At 42.7% G+C, this 24,717-nt stretch overlaps 1 protein-coding gene across 1 annotated transcript in view; it reads right to left on the bottom strand.

Annotated features, from left to right (window-relative positions):
• Positions 1-24,717, bottom strand: part of GRIN2B (glutamate ionotropic receptor NMDA type subunit 2B) — a 503,573-nt gene that overhangs the window by 132,768 nt on the left and 346,088 nt on the right. The window contains exon 4 of the mRNA XM_069585649.1: positions 5,742-5,856. Within this exon, the coding sequence (XP_069441750.1) occupies positions 5,742-5,856 (115 nt within the window). The remainder of the gene's footprint in view (positions 1-5,741; positions 5,857-24,717) is intronic.

Here is a 24,717-nt window from a genome sequence, read left to right as displayed (position 1 = left end):
ACTCTATACAAGGAGGAGTATTTTCTGGTGGATGGAAGCAGGGAAGAGGGAGTGGGCTTGTAAAATACACGTCTGGTGTTTTTGGGAGAAAGGATAGAGGAGGTGAAAACCATACGTATCCTCGCAGTTCCGACCTAGACAGTCCCTTTAAGGTCTGTTTATATCTTACAGCTTGAAAATGCACCATCATCATTTCTTGAAGTCATTGCTCAGAACACACCCCCACTGCATTTCATTTTTATTATCCCCATTTTAGGAACGATTAAATGGAAGCAGGGAGCAGCAGCAATGAAGCAAATCATGAGAGGCTCAGATAAAGACAGAAGCCCGAATGCTTGTTGGAACTGCCTCTCTGTGCCAGACTATTTTTAATGCAAGTTTATGCATCTGCCCCCCTCTTAGAGAGACTTAGAAATGAACCCTTCTGCACACAAATATTTTTCTACCATCCCCTATCCTTTCCAACTCACCAGGCTATGTCTGTATGTATGTGTAGTCCTCTTTAAATGTTCCTCACATTTCTACCTACCAGAGATATGTACTTGGCTTTCTGTGAATATAATTCTGATCCAGAGATCTCTGCTATTTCAGCTCCCTGCCTCCATGCCTCCTTAATGGCTACTTATACAGGATCCCATTAAAGGGTCACAAAAGTATGTACCCTTTGTTTAAAAGGAAAAAAGGAGGTTGAGTAGATGTAGAAACTTTGTATATGCTTGGCGTGTTTTCAGAGCAAATACGTGACAGTGGGAACAACAATTGCTCTGAGGAGCAGTCTGGGGAACCAAGGCTCATAGATGATAAAAGGACATTCTTTTCACTGAATGTTCTTTTGCATCATTTGACTTTTATCATGTGCAGATAGTATCTTAAAAAATTGTACCAAGAGGGTGGAGACTACCAGTTGATATTCGTAAAATACTGGCTATGTTTTAGCCACCATTAACCAGTTTTACTATCATCTCCTTTATAGTTGGTTACTGTAAAATCCCCTTTAATCTGTATAATAGCCTTAGGCAAAGCCCTATATTACAGAAGGAAAATTAACTCAGGTAATATCAGTGGCTCGGCTAACACAGTTGATAAAAAAAAAAAACTATGTGGGTCATTGAACTGGGCTCTCTATCATTTCCAAAACCAAGCTCAGTTCTCTAGACCATCCTGCCTTTACTTTGGGTCTTTCGGAAGGAACTGAATTTATAAGACAGTGGCTTTGTAAAAACCTGGAAGAATCCTGTGAAATCCTACCATGGGGTTCACACTGACAACTTAATGAATCTTCCTCCACCCAAGGGGTCTTGTCGAGCACTGCTTGGGCACGCCTGTCTGGAGATGAGGCCTCCCCGAAGGGCCCCTGAGTCCCTCGCTGGTCCTTGGGGACACTCACCCTAAATGCAGGGATGTATGTGCTCTTGCGAGCTGTTCAGTAAACCACTCCATCTGCACAGGAGAGCCTGAGGTAGAAGTGAATGGCTAGTCACTACTCCAACCCCCCTAAGCATACAGATTCTTCGTTTATTGAACAATGGTCTCTGGAGTGAGGCAAGCACCCTTCTTAAGTGCTGGTATTACAGAGGTGAAAGAGGCCCTTGCCCCATGCAACATGCCTCCTGGTGTGAGAAAACAGGCAGTAAACAGGCAGACAAATAAGCGAAATATCAGATAACAAGTATACTGAAGAAAATAAACATAAACCTGACTGCGTGGCTGCTTCAGCTCAGGTCATGATATTTACCCAAGTGACAAGAAAGACTTGGGAGCTACTGTCTTTGAAAACAAAGTCTTCCTCTGTATGTTCCAGCTCTCACCCAACTTCCACGCCAAGGTCCTATTTCTTTACAGCATGAATTTGTAATCTCAGGAGTTAGAGCTGAGAAGGACCCATTGTTCATGCCACCATTCTAGACGTGAGGAAAGAAAGCCCTTAGACAAGTGAAAGGAGCAGATCACGCATGAGTTAGGCATGTCACTAGAAGCCGACAGCGCCGTCCCTTAGCCCATGTTTCTTCTGCAAGTTGAGACTCACTCCTCGATCATCTCCCCAGTGAGCATCTCTTCACTGTAGAATCCTCACTCTAAGGCCTGCCTCTCTGAGCTCCAAATCTTCCCAGGACCACTGGGAACCATTTAGAACACTATTAGGAATCCTGGGGAGGCAGAAGGGTTCTGGGGGCCAGGGTGATGGTGGAAGAAAAGGATGTTCAATTTCACCATTTCCCAGACACGCCTTTCACCTGAGCCTGGCTGCCCCTCCCTGCTCAAAGGGGCTTCCATGTTTGGGAGCCACGAGGCTCATAAAGCCAAAAAATACTGACTTCTCTCTGCAGCAGCGTTCTCTGATGTAACCAAGTCAGTGTGAAATATTCTATTCTGTTTAGTATGATCCCAATCCCCCCAAAATGCTTTATCAAAGGATTACCCACAAAATTTCTTTAAATAACAAGCTCCCTTAGCACACTTAAAATACGATCTATGAAAACTCAATCTACATAAAGATTTTATCTCCTCTTGCCAAAAAAAAAAAAAATTCAGCTATTGTATCAAGGGCAACAACATAAACTTGGATTCTTAATGATGGATTTTAGACCATTGCATTATGTAATGGTTCTCAGTTGTTCGGCATGTTTATTGAGCCGTGTGACATGCTCCTCCAGGTTCCCATGAGGACACGACGATATGAAGACACAGCCTCTGCCCTGCAGAAGCATCACACACACAGCTCTGACACAGGCAGCTGTCACGAGTGTTGCTGACATGGGTGCGGACCAATGCTACAGGGGATACGGGAGCAAAAAGTGAAATCCCAGTCAAAGATCAGGCAAGGAAAAAGCAGCATTTTAATTGGTTTCAAAGGATGATTATGATTTGTATAATTGGACCATTCATTCCAGGAAAAGGAAACATCATGACAGGCCGTACAGGGAGCGAGACGTACAGGGGCACCTTCTCAGAACAGCGACGGACCCGGTGCTGCTTGATGGTGATACAGGACACACCGAGAAAGAGAAGATGGTGCTGGAAAACAGACCGGTGCCTTCAATGCAAGAAGAGATAAAGTTTGGGCCCAATTCACAAACCACAGGAGCTTGGAGCAGGTTTGGAGCAGAGAAAGAACATAACCAGAACTGCCTTCGGAAGTTCATTCTAGAAGCCATGTCCAGAACTGAGCTGAATGGATAAAAGTGGGTGTCATCCCGAGTGATCTTTTTTGAACACCTGGATCCAGGTGTGGTTGATGCTTACATGGGCTCCCAGTTAATAAGGAGCCAATGCAATTAAAAATTTCACTAAGTGTTATCTTTGAGTAAAACACATCATTTTACAATCTGAATCTTTATTTTTGTCAGCTAGGGCTTAATTTTATTTATGGATGATTACTGATGCCACTTGAATATGCCAATGATCTCTGAAATAAAACATATCTAAAAGAAAAACAATTAAAAAAAATAAGACAGTGTGTGTGCATCAGAGAGAGGGAGGTCCATTTAAAACATGATCCACATGGTTTTTGGATCAAATAAAAATAAGCAATACATATAAGAGTGAGAGTAAAGGCAGAATTGATAAGGAGGGGAGGGATTCAACCCCCAGGAAGGAGAAACTAGCTGTGGAAAGGGGTAGGGGTCCCAGGCCTCAGATTCCAGCCTAAGGAAGAGAAGGCAGCACCAATGAGTAGAAGTGGTGTCTCTTTAACACAGGATGGCTGTGAGAGGCCCCATACTTGAGTCAGTAATCATGAGTCTACGGCATAAAAGCTATCCCCAGCTGGACGTCTTCTGTTCCACGTATGAAGCCTCAGTTTTTAATAACTCCTCTTCTGGAGATCTACAGAAGTGCCTGGTGTACACGCCGGCCCCAGAACACTTCTTAAATTATTATGTCTGCACAGCAGCAGTGAAAAGCAGCTTGATTGGGGTGAAGAGCAGGAGCCCAGAGAACAGCCATTTCGGAACAAATGATAACTTCAATCAAGGACGCCGGGTATGATGTTAGCCTTATAGCTGAGCCCTTATTGGAGGAACACATGACAGGAAGACGTCTTTCATTTGAAGGGCAAGGCTCTGGGTCCCACTGCCTGAGACACACATGCCCTGTTTCACCTGTCCACGTCTCTCTGTGACAAGATTGTGAATTTCAAGAAGTTTATCTCTGGCTTCTTTTCCTGGCTACTCTCTCGGAAAATATATCGCCTGGTTTCCATCCTAGTCAGAGCCACGCTGACATCCTGAAGTCTGCTCTCAGCCAACTGGCCCACAGAGTCTGCAGAAATTGCCTTAAATCAGAGTTCCTCAACATGTTTCACAGAATCTGATTCCGCAAACTAAAGGGTCTCGTGATAAAACTCATTTGGGGAAATGCCAAATTAGATAAAATTAAAGATGTTCCTTTGCTAAGACACCTCTATTTGCAGCAACATGGATGGACCTTGAGGGTATTTATGCTAAGTGAAGTTAGAGAAAGATAAATACTGCATGATCTCACTTATATGTGGAATCTAAAAAAAAGAAAAAAAAATCTAGCCATAAATACAAAGAACAGACTGGTAGTTGGTCAAGGAATACAAACTTCCAGTTATAAAAGGAAGTCATGGGAATGTAAGGTAGAGCACGAAGACTATGGTTCATAATACTCTTACATATTTGAAAGTTGCTAAGAGCGTAGATTTTAAAAGTTCTCATCACAGGAAAAAAAAAATTTGGAACCATGCACAGTGATGGATGTTAACTAGACTCTCTGTGGTGATCACTTCACAATATACACAAATATTGAACCATTATATTGTACATATGGAACTAGTACAATGATATATGTCAATGACACCTCAGCAAAAAGGACACCTCTGAACTTTCAAATTAATATGTGTTTGGAGACTCTTCCAAAGTGAGACACAGTAGACAGTACCCCTTAATCTTATTTATCTGAGAAACCATTTCTCCGCAAAGCATCTCAAGGCACAAGTGTCCTGATTCTCATGAACATGTGTAATGAAATGACTCTCAGGAACATTTGTATTGAACTAGGAATCAGGTATAACAATAAAAGCCAATACCTAGTGAGTGCTTACCATGTGCCAAGAACCCTTCTAAGTCCTTTACAGATATCAATATATTTAATCCATATAGCAACCCTGTGATACTGACACTATTATTTTTCCCATTTTTCAGATGAGGAAGTAGAGGCAGAGAGAAGTTAAGAGATTTGCCCAAGGTTGTAAATAGCCACGTTAGTGAGTAGAGAGCTGGGAATTGAACCCAGGCAGTCTGGCACCCATGTAAATTAATGCCTAATAGTAGAATTTCAGACACTGTGATCAGCTGACAGTGGGAGAGGTCCTAAGAGCAAGCCTCCAATCACAGGAAATCCAAATTTGTGCACTCATAAATTAGGTTTCACAGGCCTCCCAGTACACCCTGTAGGACACGGCTCCTACACCATCATTCGGTTTCTCCATTTAATTGTGTTATCCCGTGCCTGCACACTCTTCCATTAAAACAGAGTCATGCTGCAGACAGCACAGCTACCAATAAAAATGGTAATACACAGGGAAAATCATCTCTTGATTGACCAAAGTGGCAAGAAAATGAAGATGCACGTTTGAGAAATGGCCTCCTCTATGTTCTCAAAGTATTGATCTCCAGCTCAGAGACCAAAACCAAGTGGCCCTTTTCCTCCTGTGTGTTGCAAAATTTCTGATCCCCACCCCTCCACTTAGCTCAAGAATTGCCAAAGACATGTCCTACCCTCTCCCACTTCCTCTCCTTGTTCAGAAGGATGATCACCAGCTTTGGGTGCATCTGGTAGCCGTCTTCACTGAAGGACAGATTTCTCCCTTCAAAAGTCACATTGATCAGATACCTGTAAAGAGAGAATGAAGAGAAGGTTACAAGCATGAAGAAGGTATGCCAGAACAAGACAGTCAAGAAGACAGAGAGAAAGGTGGATGGAGACTGACGTGTAGATAGCTCTATAAATATCACGTAAAGCTTGTGTCCCTCGGGCTTCCATTTCATTATCCAATAACTGCCATCCAAGTTTTCACATTATAGGAATGGTAAGAAAAGATAATGTAAAAATTTGACATAAGAGCAATGGGCTTGAGTTTAGTTGGCAGCTATGACTGAGCAAATTATTGAGCCTTTTGAATATCTGTTTTTTTCACAATTTGACAAAAATGGGATAATAAAGAACCTACTCTATTAGGTTTGTATGGCTTAAATGAGATAGCTGACCAGGGGGCAGAGCAAATCCTCATTAAGTGTTAATGACGATTATTCAAAAAAGGAGGTGAGTTCAAGGGTGGGGTGGTAGAGACAAGACACAGTGGGAGTGGGCAAGACAGCTTCCTGCTCAGAGAGGCTGGAGTTTAGGGTCTTTCCTCTCCCAGAGATACACTGATGCTTTCAAACTCTTGCGACAATTCTGTCCAGCCCATACTTAATGAGTCTAGCAAGTCAGGGATCTGGTTCTTCCAAACTCATCTGGAAACCAGGGATACTGAACTTTTATTTGTTATTATTGTTGCTCAATTGTCAAGTTGAGTCCAACTCTTTGCAACCCATGGACTGCAACAGGCCAGACTTCCCTGTCCTTCACTATCTCCTGGAGTTGGCTCAAACTCTTGTTCACTGAGTTGGTGATGGCTATCTAACCATCTCGTTCTCTGCTGTCCTCCTCTCCTTTTGCCTTCAATCTTTCCCAGCATCAGGGTCTTTTCCAATGAGTCGGCTCTTCACATTAAGTGGCCTAAGTATTGGAGCTTCAGTTTCAGCATCAGTCCTTCCAATGAATATTCAGGGCTGATTTCCTTGCTCTCCAAGGGACTCAGGCGTCTTCTCTAGCACTACAATTTTAAAGCATCAACTCTTCGGCACTCAGCCTTCTTTGTGGTCCAACTCTCACATCCGAACATGACTACTGGAAAAATCATAGCTTTATCTTTACAGACTTTTGTTGGCAAAGTGATGTCTCTTTGCACTTTTACAGTGAACAGAAAATCGCAGAGGTGGGGTGGGGGTCCAGGGAGGAGGGAAAGACATTTCGCAGAGTGCTTCAGGTTCAGATACGTAAATTAGCAAAAACGCTAATAATGAGAGTCAGACCAATGGAGCTGTCTTTCCACACCTGTATCCCCAGCTCACCCCATTCTCCCCTTCTGGCTGCTCTGACCTGATGAAGTTCCCTCACTGGGAATTCCCACAGGCATGCTCATTCCCATGGCATCAGTGCAACCATGCTGATGGTAATTCAGGTCCCTCCACCACCATGGCTCAAGGAGTCAGTGATGACTAGCTCCACGCTCACATGACATGCTACACTGGAGCCTTGCACCTGATGCTGCAGTGAGACCTGTCTCTGTTCAGAAGCAGAATGGGCATCCTGGGATTGTCTGGAGTCTTTGACAGGCTTCAAAACTTCGACCAACCATGGCTCTCTACTTCACTGCAGGGGAGAAGAAGAATGAGCAGAAGGCAGCCTAAAGGGTCCTCTTTAAGTCTTCTCATTTAACAAAAACTGTGAGCCTCTTCTTTGAGGCTACCAGGCAACATTAGATTAAGCAACCTAGGGTTGCTAGGATGTAGGTCTTTCAGGAAATTCTAAATATGTCTAGGTACTGTGAACCAAATCCTCCTGGACCACATTCCTGCTTCTAAAGCTGCCTGGGACTTTTCAACCTGTCATTTCCAGGGCAAATGCAGTAAAAAACAGAGGTCACAAAAGAGCAGAGATCCCTAGAATCTCAAAATTGGAAGAGATCTTCATAATCAACGAGCCCAGTTCCCGCAGTTTATCTTTCCTTTCTATGACATCATAAAACCAGCCCTCTCAGCTCTTCTTGAATACTTCCACTGATGGGGAGCTCATCACTGTATTCCCTAACCCAAGGCAGCCACCTCACTGTTGGGCAGTTCTTTTTTACCTAAAGGTGAAATCTGCTCCTCTTTTACCTCTAGATCCTGGTATCCTCCTTAGGAGTTATACAGTCTTAGTCTAATGCTTCTTCCACATGGGAGCTCTTCAAGCATTTGAAGATATTCATCATGTATCCCTCATAAAGGGCTTGCCAGGTGGCTCAGTGGTAAAGAATGGGCCTGCCAATGCAGGAGACACAGGTTTGATCCCTGGGTTGGGAAGATCCCCTGGAGAAAGAAAAGGCAACCCACTCCAGTACTCCTGCCTGGAAAATCCCATGGACAGAGGAGCCTGGTGGACTGTAGTCCATGGGGTCGTAGAGTCAGACATGACTTAGTGACTCAACAACAACAACGAATCCCTTATGAAATGAATTTTAGTCTTTGAAGAAACTATGAGCTCATTTGGTTCTATAATTTTAACTTGATAGATAGGGAACTAACTGAAGCACAAAGAGGTCAAATTATTTGCCCCCAGCTAATTGGGAGCAGAAATAACATTTTAAGAGCTATATTATCATATGTGAAACGAATCGCCAGTCCAGGTTCAATGCATGAGACAGGGTGCTCGGGGCTGGTGCACTGGGGTGACCCAGAGGGATGGGAGGGGGACGGAGGAGGGAGGGGGGTTCATGATGGGGAACACACATACACCCGTGGCTGATTCATGCCAATGTACAGCCAAACCACTATAATATTGTAAAGTAGCCTCCAATTAAAATAAATAAATTTATATTTAAAAAAAAGAGCTGTTCCCAGTCCCATGTGTTCTCTAGCATCCCACTCTGATTGTCACACGCCACAGCAGCTTTAATATCTGAGATCCTGCACCAAGCTACACTGTGCCATGATGTAACCCACTCCCTCTACCCTCTCAGCTGTGATCTCTGGACACCTTCAGTTGGTAAACATGTAACATCCTTGATTCAACAACGCAAGGCTCCATCTGTATCTTCTCCACCCTCTGCGCTGCTCCTCCTCTCAGCTCATTGCTCCCGCCCATCAGTAGTGAGCAGATGATATTCGAGTAGTTTACAACAACTTCAATTGTCTAACCTAAGTCCCAAGCAGTTCATTTCAGGGAGTATGATTTTAAACTAACAGACCAGAATTTAAGCATCAGACATAATCCATTTGGAAAATAGGTTCTTACTACATCAATATGGCATTATACTTTAATTTCTGAAAGTTTTCAGAGGCAGTGTATGTGACTTATAGGAAAAAATTAGTCTTGACTCTTTTTTGGAAGAACACAAGAGAGGAAGCAGAGAGGGAGAAGGAAGGAAGGGAGAGAGGAAGGGAGGGAGGGGAGCGAAGGGAGAAGAGAGGGAGGGATTAAAGGAAAGGGAGAGAAAGAGAGGAAGGAGGAGGAAGGGATAGGGGAGAGATGGAAATTATCTGGCTAATGAACCCTCCTTTTCACCAGACATGTCTCTGAGTAATTCTGACTTTATCTAAAACACCATTAAGAATATTTCAAAGAAAGTGTCCATTTCAGAAGGCAATTATAAAAGAGAAGCCCCCAAATCATATAAGCAACTATCAGCATGAATGGAATAAGCATATGGCCTCTCAAGATGACTTCGTTGAAAAGGGATAGCCTTGAATTGAGTAGGTAGGTTGGGAAATTCAAACTCTAAGAAAATTAAACCACATTGATGGGTAATTGTTCTGCAGTTAAATTCCTCTACTTGTTCCTGCTCCCAATCCTTTTGATTTTCCTTATATATTTTTCTCTCTCTAGAATGTTCACCTTATTCCAGTTCTAAATGTTCATTTTATTCTGTGTTGACATTTCCCATATATTTTACTTATCAAAAATATTAATAAAATGTTATGACAGTACACAAAATACTCTCCTGCAGAGTATCCTTTAATTATTCATATCCTTCAGCAGTGTAAAGATTCATCATTCACATTGTGTTTTTCTGAGTAATTCCCTGAGACGTGCCAACCTTTAGCTATTAGTGAGGAGCTTGCAGATACACACTTGCCTTGAGCAAGGATGCCCTTAGAATAGTGGGACAGACCACTCCATTCATTGGTAATGAAGAGTGTGAAAACATAATCGGGAGTGCAGTCACTTCTAGACCTGTGACCTTGGCCCTGAACCTGAGTTTTTCCCTCTTTAAAATGGAAACACCATTTTTTTTTTTAACCTCTAGTTTATCAGGTTGTGATGATCACCTGAAAGAGCGGGTAGAAAAACTATATAAAATATGACACAAATACAAGGTTATATAGTAGGAAACATTTAGACACAAATAATATACTAGCCTGATTAGAATTATCTAAAGGCAAGGAACTTGCCTGATTTTGGACCTCAGCGAGTAAAAGTGGGATGATTATATTCACCAAGACTGAACTGTCAGTGGAACACATGGGAGAAATGGAATCTGCCTCCCACATATGGAGGATAAACTAGGTCAACTGGTCATATTAATCAGTTCAAATTTCCATAAGATCTGAAAATACCTAATCACCTTTGCATCTGGTGGCACTTTGTCAATTTTGAATATTAACTAAAACCTCAAAGCGTCTGTGTATGAATCCTCAGTAAAGGATTTGACTATATTATTAAGAGATGCCACAGCTATTCTGTTTGTCTCTGAAAATGTCATCCTCAAGAATGTAATGAGAAAGCCTAGCTTCAAGTGGCACTCAAATTCAGAAGTTCTGCCCATAAGATCCTAGTCCCTTGGAAGGCCCATCAAGGCTTGGTATATTAAAAAATATTGCTTGATTTGTCTCTGGGATGTAGTTTGACCCATAAGCCAAATGATGGCTTATCTCATAAAGTTCTAACACTGCAGAAATCTCAGATTACTGGAACTAGAAGAAAACTTCAAAACCATCCATTGAGAACTGTCAGTTTGGACAGGAGAAAATGGGTTCCCCAATATTACCTGACTTTCCACAGTGGCTTGCCTGTTCAGGACTGGAGTTCAAGTCTTCTTATTTCAAGCTCAGGGTTCTTTTTGTTACCTCAGTAAGTAAAGTGAAATCAGTAAATCAGAGCCTCAGATGGGCCTCTTACCACTCTTACATCACCATCATGTGCCCTCAACTACAGAGACCCCTCATACAAACTGCAGAAAGTAAAACCGATCGCATTTCCGGCCTGACTCTGGCTTGTGGAGAAAGTCTTGGAACCCTGCTGGGCTCAGGTCCAACACATTTGCTGCCTGTGGCCAAAGTCATCCTCCGCTGGGTTGAATGGGGTCAAGCTGAGGTAAAAGGCCTGTGTGCCTCTTTGACTTTGACCGTGCCACTCAGAGCTCATCCGCTGCAATGATTTAGCAGTACACCATGTGTGGGAGGCGTCCGAGAGGGCTCTGCCAGAATCTCCCCAGCAAACCAAGTGCCCTGGCACCACAGTTCACATTGTGCCCTCCAGATTCTCACAAGGGACTTTTTTTTTTTTTAATGAATGTCTTTTAATGTGGTAATAAGAGAGACAAGTCTATCCTCTCAGACGATCCTCTCATTTTCAGATGAAGCAGATGAAGTCTGGAGGGGTTTGTGTTTTCACCAAGATCAGATGACAGGGTTGGAAAGAGGATCCAGGTGTCCCCACCCCACACCAGTGATCTTTCTGCTCAACATCATGTCTCAAAAATGTGAAATTATTCTCATTTTTTTGAGGCATCTCCATACCATCTTCCATAGTGGTTGTATCAATTTACATCCCCACCAGCAGTGCAAGGAGGCTTCCATTTTCTTCACACCTGCTCCAGCACTTATTGTTTGTGGATTTTTTGATAGCCATTAGTGACTGGTGATAGGTGATATCTCATTGTAGTTTTGATTTGCACCTCTCTAATAATGGGCGACACAGCATGTTTTCATGTTTATTAGCCATCTGTATGTCTTCTTTGGAGAAATGTCAGTTTTTGATTTGGTTGTTTTTCTGGTATTGAGTGGTATGAGTTAGATGTGTATTTTGGAAATTAATTCTTTGTCAGTTGTTTAATTTGCTATTATTTTCTCCCATTCTGAGGGCTGTCTTTTCACCTTGTTTATAGTTTCCTTTGCTGTGCAAAAGCTTTTAAGTTTAATTAGGTCTCACTTGTTTATTTTTGTTTTTATTTCCATTATTCTAGGAGGCGGCTCATAGAGGATCTGACTATGATTTATGTCATACTGTGTTCTGTCTATGTTTTCCTCTAACAGTTTATAGTTTCTGGTCTTACATAGATGTTTTTAATTCACTTTGAGTTTATCTTTGTGTGTGGTGTTAGAAAGTGATCTAATTTCATTTTTCTACACTTAGCTATGCAGTTCTTGCAGCACTACTTATTGAAGAGACTATCTTTTCCCCATTGCACACGCTTGCCTCCTTTGTCAAAAGTAAGGTGCCCACAGGTGTGTGATATACTCTGAGGAAACCAAAACTGAAAAAGACACATGTACCCCAATGTTCATTACAGCATGATTTACAATAGCTAGGACATGGAAGCCACCTGGATGTCCATCAACAGACGAATAGATAAAGAAACGGTGGTACCTATATACAATGGAATGTTACTCAGCCATAAAAGGAACACATTTGAGTCAGTTCTAATGAGGTGGATGAACCTAAAGCCTATTATACAGCTTATACAGAAGTAAGTCAAACAGAAAAACAAATATCATATATTAATGCACATACATGGAATCTAGATGGAGAAGGGAATGGCAACCCACTCCAGTATTCTTGCATGGAGAATTCCATGTACACTGGAGCTTGGGCAGCTACAGTTCATGGGGTCACATAGAGTCAGACACGACTGAGCACCTAACACACACAGACATGGATCTAGAAAGACTGGTGCTGATGAACCTATTCGCAGGCCAGTAATGGAGATGCAGACATAGAGAACATACTCGGGGACACGAGTAGAAGGGAGGAAGGAGAGGGTGGGGACGAATGGAGAGAGTAACATGGAAACATATATACTACCATATGTAAAATTGATAGCCAGTAAGAATTTGCTGTATGACTCAGGGAACTCCATCTGGGGCTGTGTCACAACCTAGAGGAGTGGGAAGGGGTGTAAGGTGGGAGGGAGACTCAGTAGGGAGGGGACAGATGTATACCTATAGCTGATTCATGTTGATGTATGGCAGAAGCCAACATGAAATTCTAAAGCAATTATCCTTCCATTAATAATAAAAAAAATTATTAAAAAATGTGGAGTTTTTCATAGCTCTAAATTTCCATTCTCCGGCTATTCAGAGCAAAGTAATGAAGGAGGAAACACAGTTCCAGGGAAGAGACTCAAATTCTTGACCCCTTTGCTTATGATTTTCCAGCTCTGAAAACCTGTAACTTTGTCACTGTGTCTTTGGTTTGTCACTTACCTTTTAAAGCATTTAGCTCCTTTATCTATAAAATAGACCATCATCTATAAAACTCAGACTACCTCACTTGCCTGATGTGGGAAGAACACAACTCCTAGGAGATGTTCTCTGTCTTGATGCTTCACCTGATTAATACTGCAGCTATTACACTGCTAAACTCCATCATCTAAATGACAAAAACCAATTTTTAATCTGAGAGTCCAGGGTTTAAGTCCCTGCCCAGGCACCAAAAGTAAATAAAGAAAGAGAAAAAAAAAAACAAACACAGATTTTTCAAAAAGCTTTTGCCGGTTTCTTTAACAATTCCTGTATCATATGCATGTCCTCCTGAAAATAATAGGAACAATGTTTTACAATTTACAATTTTAGAAATAGAAATCTCTATTTCTAAAGATTAGAAATAGTAGATGTCATGCAAAGATGGGCACAAGAAAGGACAGAAATGGTATGGACCTAACAGAAGCAGAAGATATTGAGAAGAGGTGGCAAGAATACACAGAAGAACTATACCAAAAAAAAAAAAAAAAGATCTTCATGATCCAGATAACCACATGGTGTGACCATTCACCTAGAGCCAGACATTCTGGAATGCGAAGTCAAGTGGGCCTTAGGAAGCATCAGGATGAACAAAGCTAGTGGAGGTAATGGAATTCCAGCTGAGCTATTTCAAATCCTAAAAGATGATACTGTGAAAGTGTTGGACTCAATATACCAGCAAATTTGGAAAACTCAGCAGTGGCCACAGGACTGGAAAAGTTCCGTTTTCATTCCAATCCCAAAGAAAGGCAATGCCAAAGAATATTTAAACTACCGCACATTTGCACTCATCTCACATGCTAGCAAGGTAATGCTCAAAATTCTCCAAGACAGGCTTCAACAATACATGAACTGTGAACTTCCAGATGTTCAAGCTGAATTTAGAAAAGGAGGAACCAGAGATCAAATTGCCAACATAAACACTGGATCATCGAAAAAGCAAGAGAGTTGCAGAAAAACATCTACTTCTGCATTATTGACCACATCAAAGCCTTTGATGGTGTGGATCACAACGAACTGTGGAAAATTCTGAAAGAGATGGGAATACCAGACCACCTTTCCTGCCTCCTGAGAAACTGTATGCAGGTCAAGAAGCAACAGTTAAACTGGACACGGTACAACAGACTGGTTCCAAATTGGGAAAGGAGTACGTCAAGGCTGATTATTGTTACCTTGCTTATTTAACTTATATGCAGGACAGGAGAAGGGGACGACCGAGGATGAGATGGCTGGATGGCATCACGGACTCAATGGATGTGAGTCTGAGTGAACTCCGGGAGATGGTGATGGACAGGGAGGCCTGGCGTGCTGCGATTCATGGTGTCGTGAAGAGTCAGACACAACTGAGCGACTGAACTGAACTGAACTGAGGATACATCATGTGAAATGCTGACCTGGATGAAAAACAAGCTGGAATCAAGATGGCCAGAAGAAATATCAATAATCTCAGATACGCAGATGATACTACCCTTACGGCAGAAAGCAAAGAAAAACTAAAGAGCTTCTTGATGAAAGTGAAAGAAGAAAAAGCTGGCTTAAAAGTAAATATTCAAAAAACTAAAATCACGGCATCCTGTCCCATCACTTCATGGCAAATAGATGGGGAAACGATGGAAACAGTGAGAGACTTTATTTTGGGGGGCTCCAAAATCACTGCAGATGGTGACTGCAGCCATGAAATTAAAAGATGCTAGCTCCTTGGAAGAAAGGCTATGACCAACCTAGGCAGCATATGAAAAAGCAGAGACATTACTTTGTTGACAATGGTCTGTCTAGTCAAAGCTTTGATTTTTCCAGTAGTCACGTAGGGATATGAGAGATGGACTATAAAGAAAGCTGAGCACTGAAGAATTGATGCTTTTGAACTGTGGTGCTGGAGAAGACTCTTAAGAGTCCTCCGGACTGTGAGGAGATCAAACCAGTCAATCCTAAAGGAAATCAGTCCTGAATATTCTTTGGAAGGACTGATGCTGAAGCTGAAGCTCCAATACTTTGACCACTTAATGTGAAGAACTAACCCATTGGAAAAGACCCTGATGATGGGAAAGATTGAAAGCAGGAGGAGAAGGGGACAACAGAGGATGAGATGGTTGGATAGCATCACCGACTCAATGGACAAGAGTTTGAGCAAGCTTCAGGAGTTGATGATGGACAGGGAAGCCTGGCATGCTACAGTCCATGGGGTCGCAAAGAGTCGGACATGACTGACACGACTGAGCAACTGAATTGAACTGAACTGAAAACATTGAAAAGCTACTTAGTTAGAGACCAGTATTAGGAGACAAAGGTAAATATTTAAAACTCAGATGTTCCTTGTGATGGTTTGGGAAATTAAACAAAGTTCTGACTTTTCCCCAGCATAGAAATTCATAATAATTAAAATGAATCTAAAATGGCCAACTCAGTATAATGTGGTCGTTGTGGCAGACCATAGCCTGGGAACAATTCTCTCTAGGATTTACCAATAGCCTTTTCTAGGATCAGACTCAGAAGAAGTAACTCATTAGTAAGATATCCTGCACTCACGTGAACAACATAGACAATGCCCCTAAATGCTGGTAGAAAGAAAACTAAGTGAAAATAGGAAAAATAAGCTAAGTAGAGGGGAATGAATGTAGTGTGCTCTAAATAATACTCCATCACCAGCAGCAGCAGCAGCAGCCAGTGTGCATGGCATTTAAGGTAAGGATGCTGCCATCAGACCACTTCTGTTCAAATTCTAGATCCGTCAGTTCCTAGGTTATGTGACAGTGTTCTCAAGGCACGTGAATTATTTTATTCTGGTCATCAATGGTATTCTATTTGAGGAAAAGGGGTTTGAAGAAGTTTTAAAGGTTTCCTTTGAGCCACAATGTCAAATATAAAAACACTAAACCATGCTATTGAACAAAATAATTAGAAATACCAGTTTCCCAAGCTGTCAAGTGCAGGCCTTTTCTCACTTTTGCAAAATGATACTTAGAACCTCAGGAAAAACTAATTTAAAGAGCAGACTGTAATATTAATTTATCATTACGTGAGGCAAATTAAAAATAGTTTGTCTGCCAGTGGACTAAACACTTTCTCTGAAGTAGTGTTTATGCCATTCATTTTATGAACCATTCTTTACAAATCATAAAAGCTTCACGTTTGGGCTCGTCCATAACTCAGTTATTGAAATTCTAAATCTGTAGTGTAACACTAATGAGATATTAAAGTATCTTAAGAAAAAGGATTGTGTTTCAGCCCCTTAGCAGTCTGGCTGAGGGTAAGTGGTGATGCGTGAACTTCCCAACTATTGCAGGGAAAGAGTCTTCTCAGACCCCTGAGCCTGACAATGAGGTTTTCTGAGCTCTATTACCCAAATTCTGTTTCACAACTGAATGCCATGAATTAGTTTTATCTAAAACAAAAGAAGGGCTTCCCAGGTGGCTCAGTGGTAAAGAATCCAGCTGCCAGTGCCCGAGACGTGGGTTCAGTCCCTGGATCAGGAAAGTTCCCTGGAGGAGGAAATGGCAACCCACTTTAGTATTCTTGCCTGGAGATTGCCATGGACAGAGGAGCCTGGTGGGCTACAGTTCATGGGACTGCAAAGAGTTGGACACGACTGAGCAACTGAGCACACACAAGATGAAAAGAAAAAGAGGGGCATCGTTGAGAGTTGCTGACAATCTCTGCTCAGATATATAAGAAGGTAGAGAGCATTTCCTCTTCCTCCAAATGTAAACTCAGTGAGCTCCAAGAGGTTCTGCCCCCAGTTGCAATGGCCTGCTGTCTACCTTTTCACCCTCATGTCTGTCTCCTTTCACCAAGCGTGGTCAATGTGGCAGGTCATGGCCAGGGGACAAGTCTCTTCTGGACTCTTTCATCTGGGGTCAAAGCCAGGAGCTTGTTCTCATTATAAGATACTAACATTCAAATGAATGAAAAGTCCTGAATGCCTCAAATGCTTAGTGATGAGGAGTGAGTAGAAAGAACATAGAAGGGAGAAATGGTACTCCTAAAACTAACACAATGCTGCAAATCAACCATACTTTAATAAAAAAGAAAACGAAAAAACAGCGACGATAAAACACAGGGAGAAACAGAATATGTGAAGTGAAGATGAGAGAAATGCAGTATGTATCACACACACACACACCGCCAATATTAGCAATGTGCAGTGCAGCGCGGTGTGGACAGGCAAGGACTCTGCAGCCCGTTGACCTCTGCTCATGTCCTTGCTCAGCCAGTTCTGAAGCTGCGTGATCTCATGAGCTATTTAATCTCTCCCTGCCTCAGTTTCCTCACTATGAAAATGTGAACAATAATAGTACTTACCTCACAGGACTGTTGTGAGGGCACACGCACCTGTACATAATGAGCCTTCAGTTTTAGCTGCTGCTGGTGTTCTTATTATGATTACCTTTAAAACAGTATTGCCTGGATACCAGAGAATGTTAGAGTTTGCAGGGACTTCTGGATCACAGTCTGACCTTCCATATTTAAAGCTTAACAGAAGATATTGCCTGGGTAGATGTTGCCACTCTTTGGCAGGATAAGTTCAGAGTCTGGTCTCCCAGTCTCTGGATCTGTTTTTCCATTAACAGCACATTCATCCCACCCCCACAATATTCCAGCTGTTCAGGCTTGGGGATGTCTGTTGTCTCTCCTGTGATTGGTTATCCCTGTGAGGTATTTTGCAGTGGGGAATCATTTAATTGTACGACTTCAATGTAAAGTTCGCTTTCTGAGGAAGGCAAAAGATGAGCTCATAACCTCATAATTTTAGTTTAGAATAAATGACTCCTTGAAATGACCCCCATTATGACCTTCTAGAGCCCTGATTGGAACACTATGTAATTCTCTTTAAAATTCCCTTTGGCGGGGCACGCTTCTGCTTGTGGGTTCCTTAGAAACTGGCGATGCCAATTAATCAAGAGTGCTGGACACCAAAGCTTAGGGAACTGTGCACAGAACTTGAGACGGGAAAGGAATTCCTCCTGGTATTCATGTCCACGGCCCTTTATCACTTCTGCGATGGGTGAGGAGAGTGAAGGTGTGACGGGAAACCCAGAGTCATCAGAGGCACTGAGAAAGGTGACAGTCCCAGTGGGAAGGAATCAAATAACTCTCCTGGATTCATTTTAAGCTCATGTTTTCACGTTGCATGTAAGTTAAAGCCGCTTTCTTTTTCCAAAGCCCTGAATAAAATCCCTCTTCTCTTCCCTAGACGATGTGCTCAATATACTGGAATATAGCCCAGCGTGGGCCATCAGAACTAAGCAGTGAACCTTCCCAGAGAAAATGCCAAGGCAGATCAAAGGGGAGCTGATCACTGAGTATTCGGTATTTCTTCTTTATGCCTACTAATATTTTTCAGGGATTTCAACTTTATGCCTACTAATATTTTGCGGACATCCATTCTAGCTCACGAGCGGGCAGACCTACTCAGGGGTTATGCCAAAATCAGCCAAACAATGACTGGCAAAGATTTCTCTAGGACATCCAGCTCTGCTCAGAAGCCTTTTCCTACCTGTGAACCATTCTGACTTAATTGAAAGCAACCCTGGTCACATATGCCCAAGAAGAAACCTCTGGTCAGAAATCCAAAGTGACCTGGGCATGAAAGCGAGGGGAGAAGGAGGTTTTTCTCTTCCTTTTGACCTTTCTCCATTTCCTCAGTTTGCTTTGCCATGGGAGCCCGTTTCTACCCTCTCCTCTACCTGAGATGGCCAACAAGACCAACAGACTGGCAATCCCTCCATACACAAAGCACCTAGCCGCTCTGTAGCTCTGATGCACTTAATTCCTCAGCTCCCTGCAACAGCTCTATGGAAGGGAAGAAGAAGAGGTAAGCAAAGGAATTAGTGAGATGACTCTAGTTACAGGGACTGGGAATGAGGTTACGAGGAACTGTCTTGTCATCCATGGAAAAAGGGAGTTGACTTAAGTCTTTCAGGAGCAGTTGGTACAGATCTTTAAGTAGAAATTTCTAGAAGCAATTGCACTGAATGAAAGGAAAAGAGTGGTCAAAAGAAGGAAGACATTCCAGGGGCAGGAGATGATTTCCAACAGACAGAGGACTCAGGTTATCTGGGTGAAGATGATGTCTTTCAGGGAGACGGGTGTCTCAGAATTTCATCATGCTACAGATGCGAGGCAGAGGGTGGTGGAGGCTGTGGCCTCATTCCAGAGCACATCTTCATTTCAGAAGATGCAGTCATGAACCGCCTGTCCCAAGGATAATGCCCTTTCATATAGGAAGTGAAGTGATTTACTGAGTCTATGGTCCAAGGAAAGACCAGGGGAATGGAAGATACACACGTCCCAGATGCAACATGGAACAAAATATGGATGTGAAGAAAGTGACCTGTTGGGAAAGTTAGCGACAACGAGTTTGTTGATGTGGCTCCTGCAGCATGGTCTGCAAAAGAGCTTTCTTTGGCTTCAGTGCCGCAAGAGGACCCACCTCTTAAAGTCTGGTTGAGTTTGAAGGTACCGGAAATGTACACCTGTCAGTATTAAAAGGGATACGAGGGACCTGAAAATAGTAAGATGAAATGTATATCTTGTCAAGGAGAAAACATCAAGATAGAAACTACAGTGCAAAAGTGCTGAGCCAAGGTTATCAGTCAAACACAGCCTGTGTTTCTAGAGCTTCTATGAGTGCTGCTCTGAAGCACAGTGTTTCATAGCACAGTTTCTAGATCAAGTTAGAGCAGAGAGGTCAGGGGAAGATCAAACTTGTTTATTTATGTAACTATTTTTAGATAGTTAGTTAGAGACATTCATTGATCTGTTCCAATAACTCTAACGTGGCTTGACCCTTGAGTCAGAATTTGAAGCAAGGTGAGAGCAAGAGTTTATTTAAATCCAACCCCATTTCCCTCTTTCCTGGTCCTCAAGAGGACAGCGCACATGAACCCCAACTGCATCTTCACAGGGAAGCTGAAAGAAACATGTAATCATCTCTCCCTGCTGTACATGTGGGGGCTAGAACTCGGCTGTTCCTTCTTTGTCAGGGGATCCTAGCTCTTTCTCTCCCTCTGTAGGTTGATGTTGCCATGGAAACATGCTCTTTAATGCTTCTGAAATTACTGTGCAGATCTAACATTAACTCCTTCTCAGCCAGGGGAGGTCACAAAGAGATTTGTTTTCCAACTTCTGCAAAGTAATTCCATTTTCTACCTCTTTTTACTACAAACTTAAAAAAAAAGTAATTGAGACTTGATGCCCCAACTTCCTCATCAGCCCTCTCTCCTTAACCCTTGCAGTTAGGCTTTTGTCTCTATCACTCTACAGAAACAGTTCTTACGAGGTCATCAATAACCAAAACAAAATCAGTAGCTCTTGCTTCATCATTATTCCTCCTGACATTATACAACTAACAGATGACACTCCCACATTTTCAGCACTCCCCTTTCCTTTGTTTATTTGTGGATTAAAGTAGGATAATTTCTTGGTTCTTCCTATACCTTTAGAACCAGTTCTCTCTCCCTCTCCTGTCCATTTTTGCTGGGAAATCCCTAACTTGGGGCACTCAAGACTCAGGTTTTCACCGCTGCTCTCTCTCGAAGACACATTCACAGCCAAGTATCAACCATCATCACCTCGATACCAAGGCCTCCAAAATCTCCATTGGAGCTCCCATCTCCTTTCTGACCTTCATTCAGTTCTATATTCCTGGTGGGACCATTCTACCTGAGTGCTCAGTTATCAGGTCAGACTTAACACGGTCAAGGCCAGGCCAGGTTCCCCTGTCTTCTGGCGATGAGACCACCACTCTTAGGGTCTGACAGTTTGCCACAGCTCTGGCTCCTCCCTCTGTTGTGCTTTCATCTTTGCAACATGAGCACAAAGATCAGGCTGCTCTTATGAGCTGCTTTCTCAGAACCAGTCAAATCAGCTAAATCACCAGCTGGAGTTTACCATTATGTACAAAATAAGCTGATGGATATTTTCCCCCCTTTTTTTCAGAATTTTGTCTCCCCAAGGTAAATGAATCTCATGGCTTTCTAGCTTATAAGTGAAATTGCTTAGAAGTCATATTTCTGCTCTGGTCACTCAATTAAAAAATAAAAATAAAACCTCTAGCAAATGCTACCATTTTTTGAGCACATGCCAAACTCTGTTCTGGATGTTTCGCATTATATGATATTGTCACAGCAATGCTATAAAATGACAGATCACATGATAATGAAAACCCAAGGTTGGTGCCACAGGGAGTTGACCGCATTCAGTTCTGAGTGGCTCCAAAACCCATGTTCCTCCCACTAACGATACTGTTGTCAGAAGTGATGGTCAGGGAAGAGGGAAGTAAGTTCCCAACTCCTAACATGGTAGAACAAAAATCTAAACCCAGTTCTGAATGGCTCAAAGCCTGAGTACTCAGTCACTATGTAGACCACCAAGGAGCAGTCCATCGGTTGCTTCTAACTGTCCCTTAAGCCAGCACCATTAAGGAAAGTTTTCAGGGAAGAGGTGAGAACCACCTGGGCTCTCATAGCCCTGAGGAAGACTGGAGGCACATTGCTGGTCAGGAGATACATTCACAGAATAACAAGAGAACTCCAGATCTCTGGGGTCTGTCAGTCTGTCATTTCACAAGCACTAAACCCCAAAACAGTCTAGAAATGGAATTAATTTTCTTTATAAGAAAACAGGAGACAGACCACAAAGCAGTAAGCCTGACTGAACTTATAGAGAAATTAATTCTCAGATCACGCTCTGGGAGGAAGTCAGTTATGAAAGTCTAAGACTATATTCTTGGAGCTCTTGTTAGAGGCAGACAACAAGAGTTAGAATATTTATTTGGCTCAGATAAGATGGGGAAAAAAAAACTTTATCCTGCTTTGGCACAGAATATTCAAGCTCTCTCTGGACCTAAAAAATACAATATTTAAAGTATTGCTTTGGAGCTGCAATCAACTCTCAGCAGTCCTCCATGAGGGAGGCAGAACTGTACTTATGATCTGGACAATCAAATACATTGATTATCCTTGGTGCTCATCCACTGCATCTCGTCCCAGGTTTAAGCCACATGACACGCCCCGCCTTTGGAAACGTGTCTAGTCTAAGTTTCATCATTATCTTGGTTCTTCTCCTTTACTTGCCATTGCTCCTTCTTTCCCTTCTTGGTTGGCTGCTTTAATTTCTCTTTTCCCTTATTTGAGGTTTTGTAGAAAATTTGTAGGAACCCTGAAATTATAGCGTCTCTGTTCATTTCAGCCGTCCTCAGGGAACCAACTCTTCCTCTGAGTTCTGATTCTACACCTGCATTCCCACCTCTTTCCCATCACCCACATTCACCCTTCAATCACCATTTCTGCTCACATTTCCCCGGTTACAAACTCTTAGGGCTGGAAATGCATTTGCTTTATCTTCTTCCTCACACTAACTGACCTTCTAATTCCTCTCTCTGACTTGGTTAATATTTACCAAGCATTTGGGATGCTGCCCAGAGCACAGTGCATATTGTTGTTCAGTCGTTAAGTTGTGTCCCACTCTTTGTGACCCCGTGAATTGCAGCATATCAGACTCCCTTGTTCTTCACTATCTCCCAGAGTTTGCTCAGACTCATGTCCATTGAGTCGGTGATGCCATCCAATCATCTCATCCTCTGTAGCCCTCTTCTCCTCTTGCCTTCCATCTTTCCTAGCACCAGGGTCTTTTCCAATGAGTTGGCTCTTCAAATCAGGTGGCCAAAGTATTGGAGCTTCAGCATCAGTCCTTCCAATGAATATTCAGGGTTGATTTCCTTTAGGATTGACTGGTTTGATCTCCTTGCTGTCCAAGGGACTCTCAAGAGTCTTCTCCAACACCACAGTTCAAAAGCACCAATTCTTAATCACTCAGCCTTCTTTATGACCCAGCTCACAGTGAATATTAACTGGCCTCATTCCTGTGGTCTTGAAACTTTCCAGGAGTCTCTGCCATCTTCCTTTTCCTAGTTTCCCATGTTCAGCGACCCACCCCTTCCCCCACAACAGTCCCGTTTTTACAACATACTTCTTGCATCTGGCCCTTCCCTTCAAGTCCCATGACCTTCATCCTAGACTAGACCTCGTCACTTGGTAGACGAACACCTAAAGCAGCCCTCTACTGGGCCATCAGCCCGATATCAATCGCCCCCACCTTCCAGATACTACCTGCACTTCATCTTATGACAAGACCTCTTAGGGCTGCTTGCTCAAAGAACCCCAGTGACTCTCTGTTACGTACAGAAAAAGTCTGCCCATGATCAAAGTCCTCTCTGCCCTGGCCCTGTCTCTCTGTGTGTTGTATGAACTCCTGCTGAAGCCAAGAGGCTTCTTCACTGTCCCCTGACCATTACCTGCATTTCCCTGCCTCTATTCTATTTTTTCCCATTGAATTCAATAGGAATCTTACTCATGCTTGTGGTCTCAATCCAGTTTCCCCCTCTCCATTCCTGACCATCCCAGCTCCCTGTCTCCGCTTCTCTCCTCCTGCCCTTTCTAGCCTCCAGTCCACATGTCAGCATTTGATTAACTGTTGACCTAAAGCCTTTGACTGTGTGGATCACAATAAACTGTGGAAAATTCTGAAAGAGATGGGAATACCAGACCACCTGACCTGCCTCTTGAGAAACCTGTATGCAGGTCAGGAAGCAACAGTTAGAACTGGACATGGAACAACAGACTGGTTTCAAACAGGAAAAGGAGTACGTCAAGGCTGTATATTGTCACCCTGCTTATTTAACTTATATGCAGAGTACATCATGAGAAACACTGGGCTGGAAGAAGCACAAGCAGGAATCAAGATTGTTGGGAGAAATATCAATAACCTCAGATATGTAGATGACACCACCCTTATGGCAGAAAGTGAAGAGGAACTAAAAAGCCTCTTGATGAAAGTGAAAGAGGAGAGTGAAAAAGTTGGCTTAAAGCTCAACATTCAGAAAACGAAGATCATGGCATCTGGTCCCATCACTTCATGGGAAATAGATGGGGAAACAGTGGAAACAGTGTCAGACTTTATCTTTTTGGGCTCCAAAATCATTGCAGATGGTGACTGCAGCCATGAAATTAAAAGACGCTTACTCCTTGGAAGGAAAGTTATGACCAACCTAGATAGCATATTAAAAAGCAGAGACATTACTTTGTCAACAAAGGTCCGTCTAGTCAAGGCTATGGTTTTTCCAGTAGTCATGTATGGATGTGAGAGTTGGACTGTGAAGAAAGCTGAGCACTGAAGAATTGATGCTTTTGCACTGTGGTGTTGGAGAAGACTCTTGAGAGTCCCTTGGATTGCAAGGAGATCCAACCAGTCCATTCTGAAGGAGATCAGCCCTGGGTGTTCTTTGGAAGGATGTTGCTGAAGCTGAAACTCCAGTACTTTGGCCACCTCATGCGAAGAGTTGACTCATTGGAAAAAACTCTGATGCTGGGAGGGATTGGTGGCAAGGAGGAAAAGGTGACGATAGAGGATGAGATGGCTGGATGGCATC

The sequence above is a fragment of the Ovis canadensis genome, chromosome 3, assembly GCF_042477335.2.
Source record: "Ovis canadensis isolate MfBH-ARS-UI-01 breed Bighorn chromosome 3, ARS-UI_OviCan_v2, whole genome shotgun sequence".
Lineage (NCBI taxonomy): Eukaryota > Metazoa > Chordata > Mammalia > Artiodactyla > Bovidae > Ovis > Ovis canadensis.
Note: the sequence above shows the minus strand (reverse complement) of the source record. Positions and strands in the feature narration are given on the sequence as shown.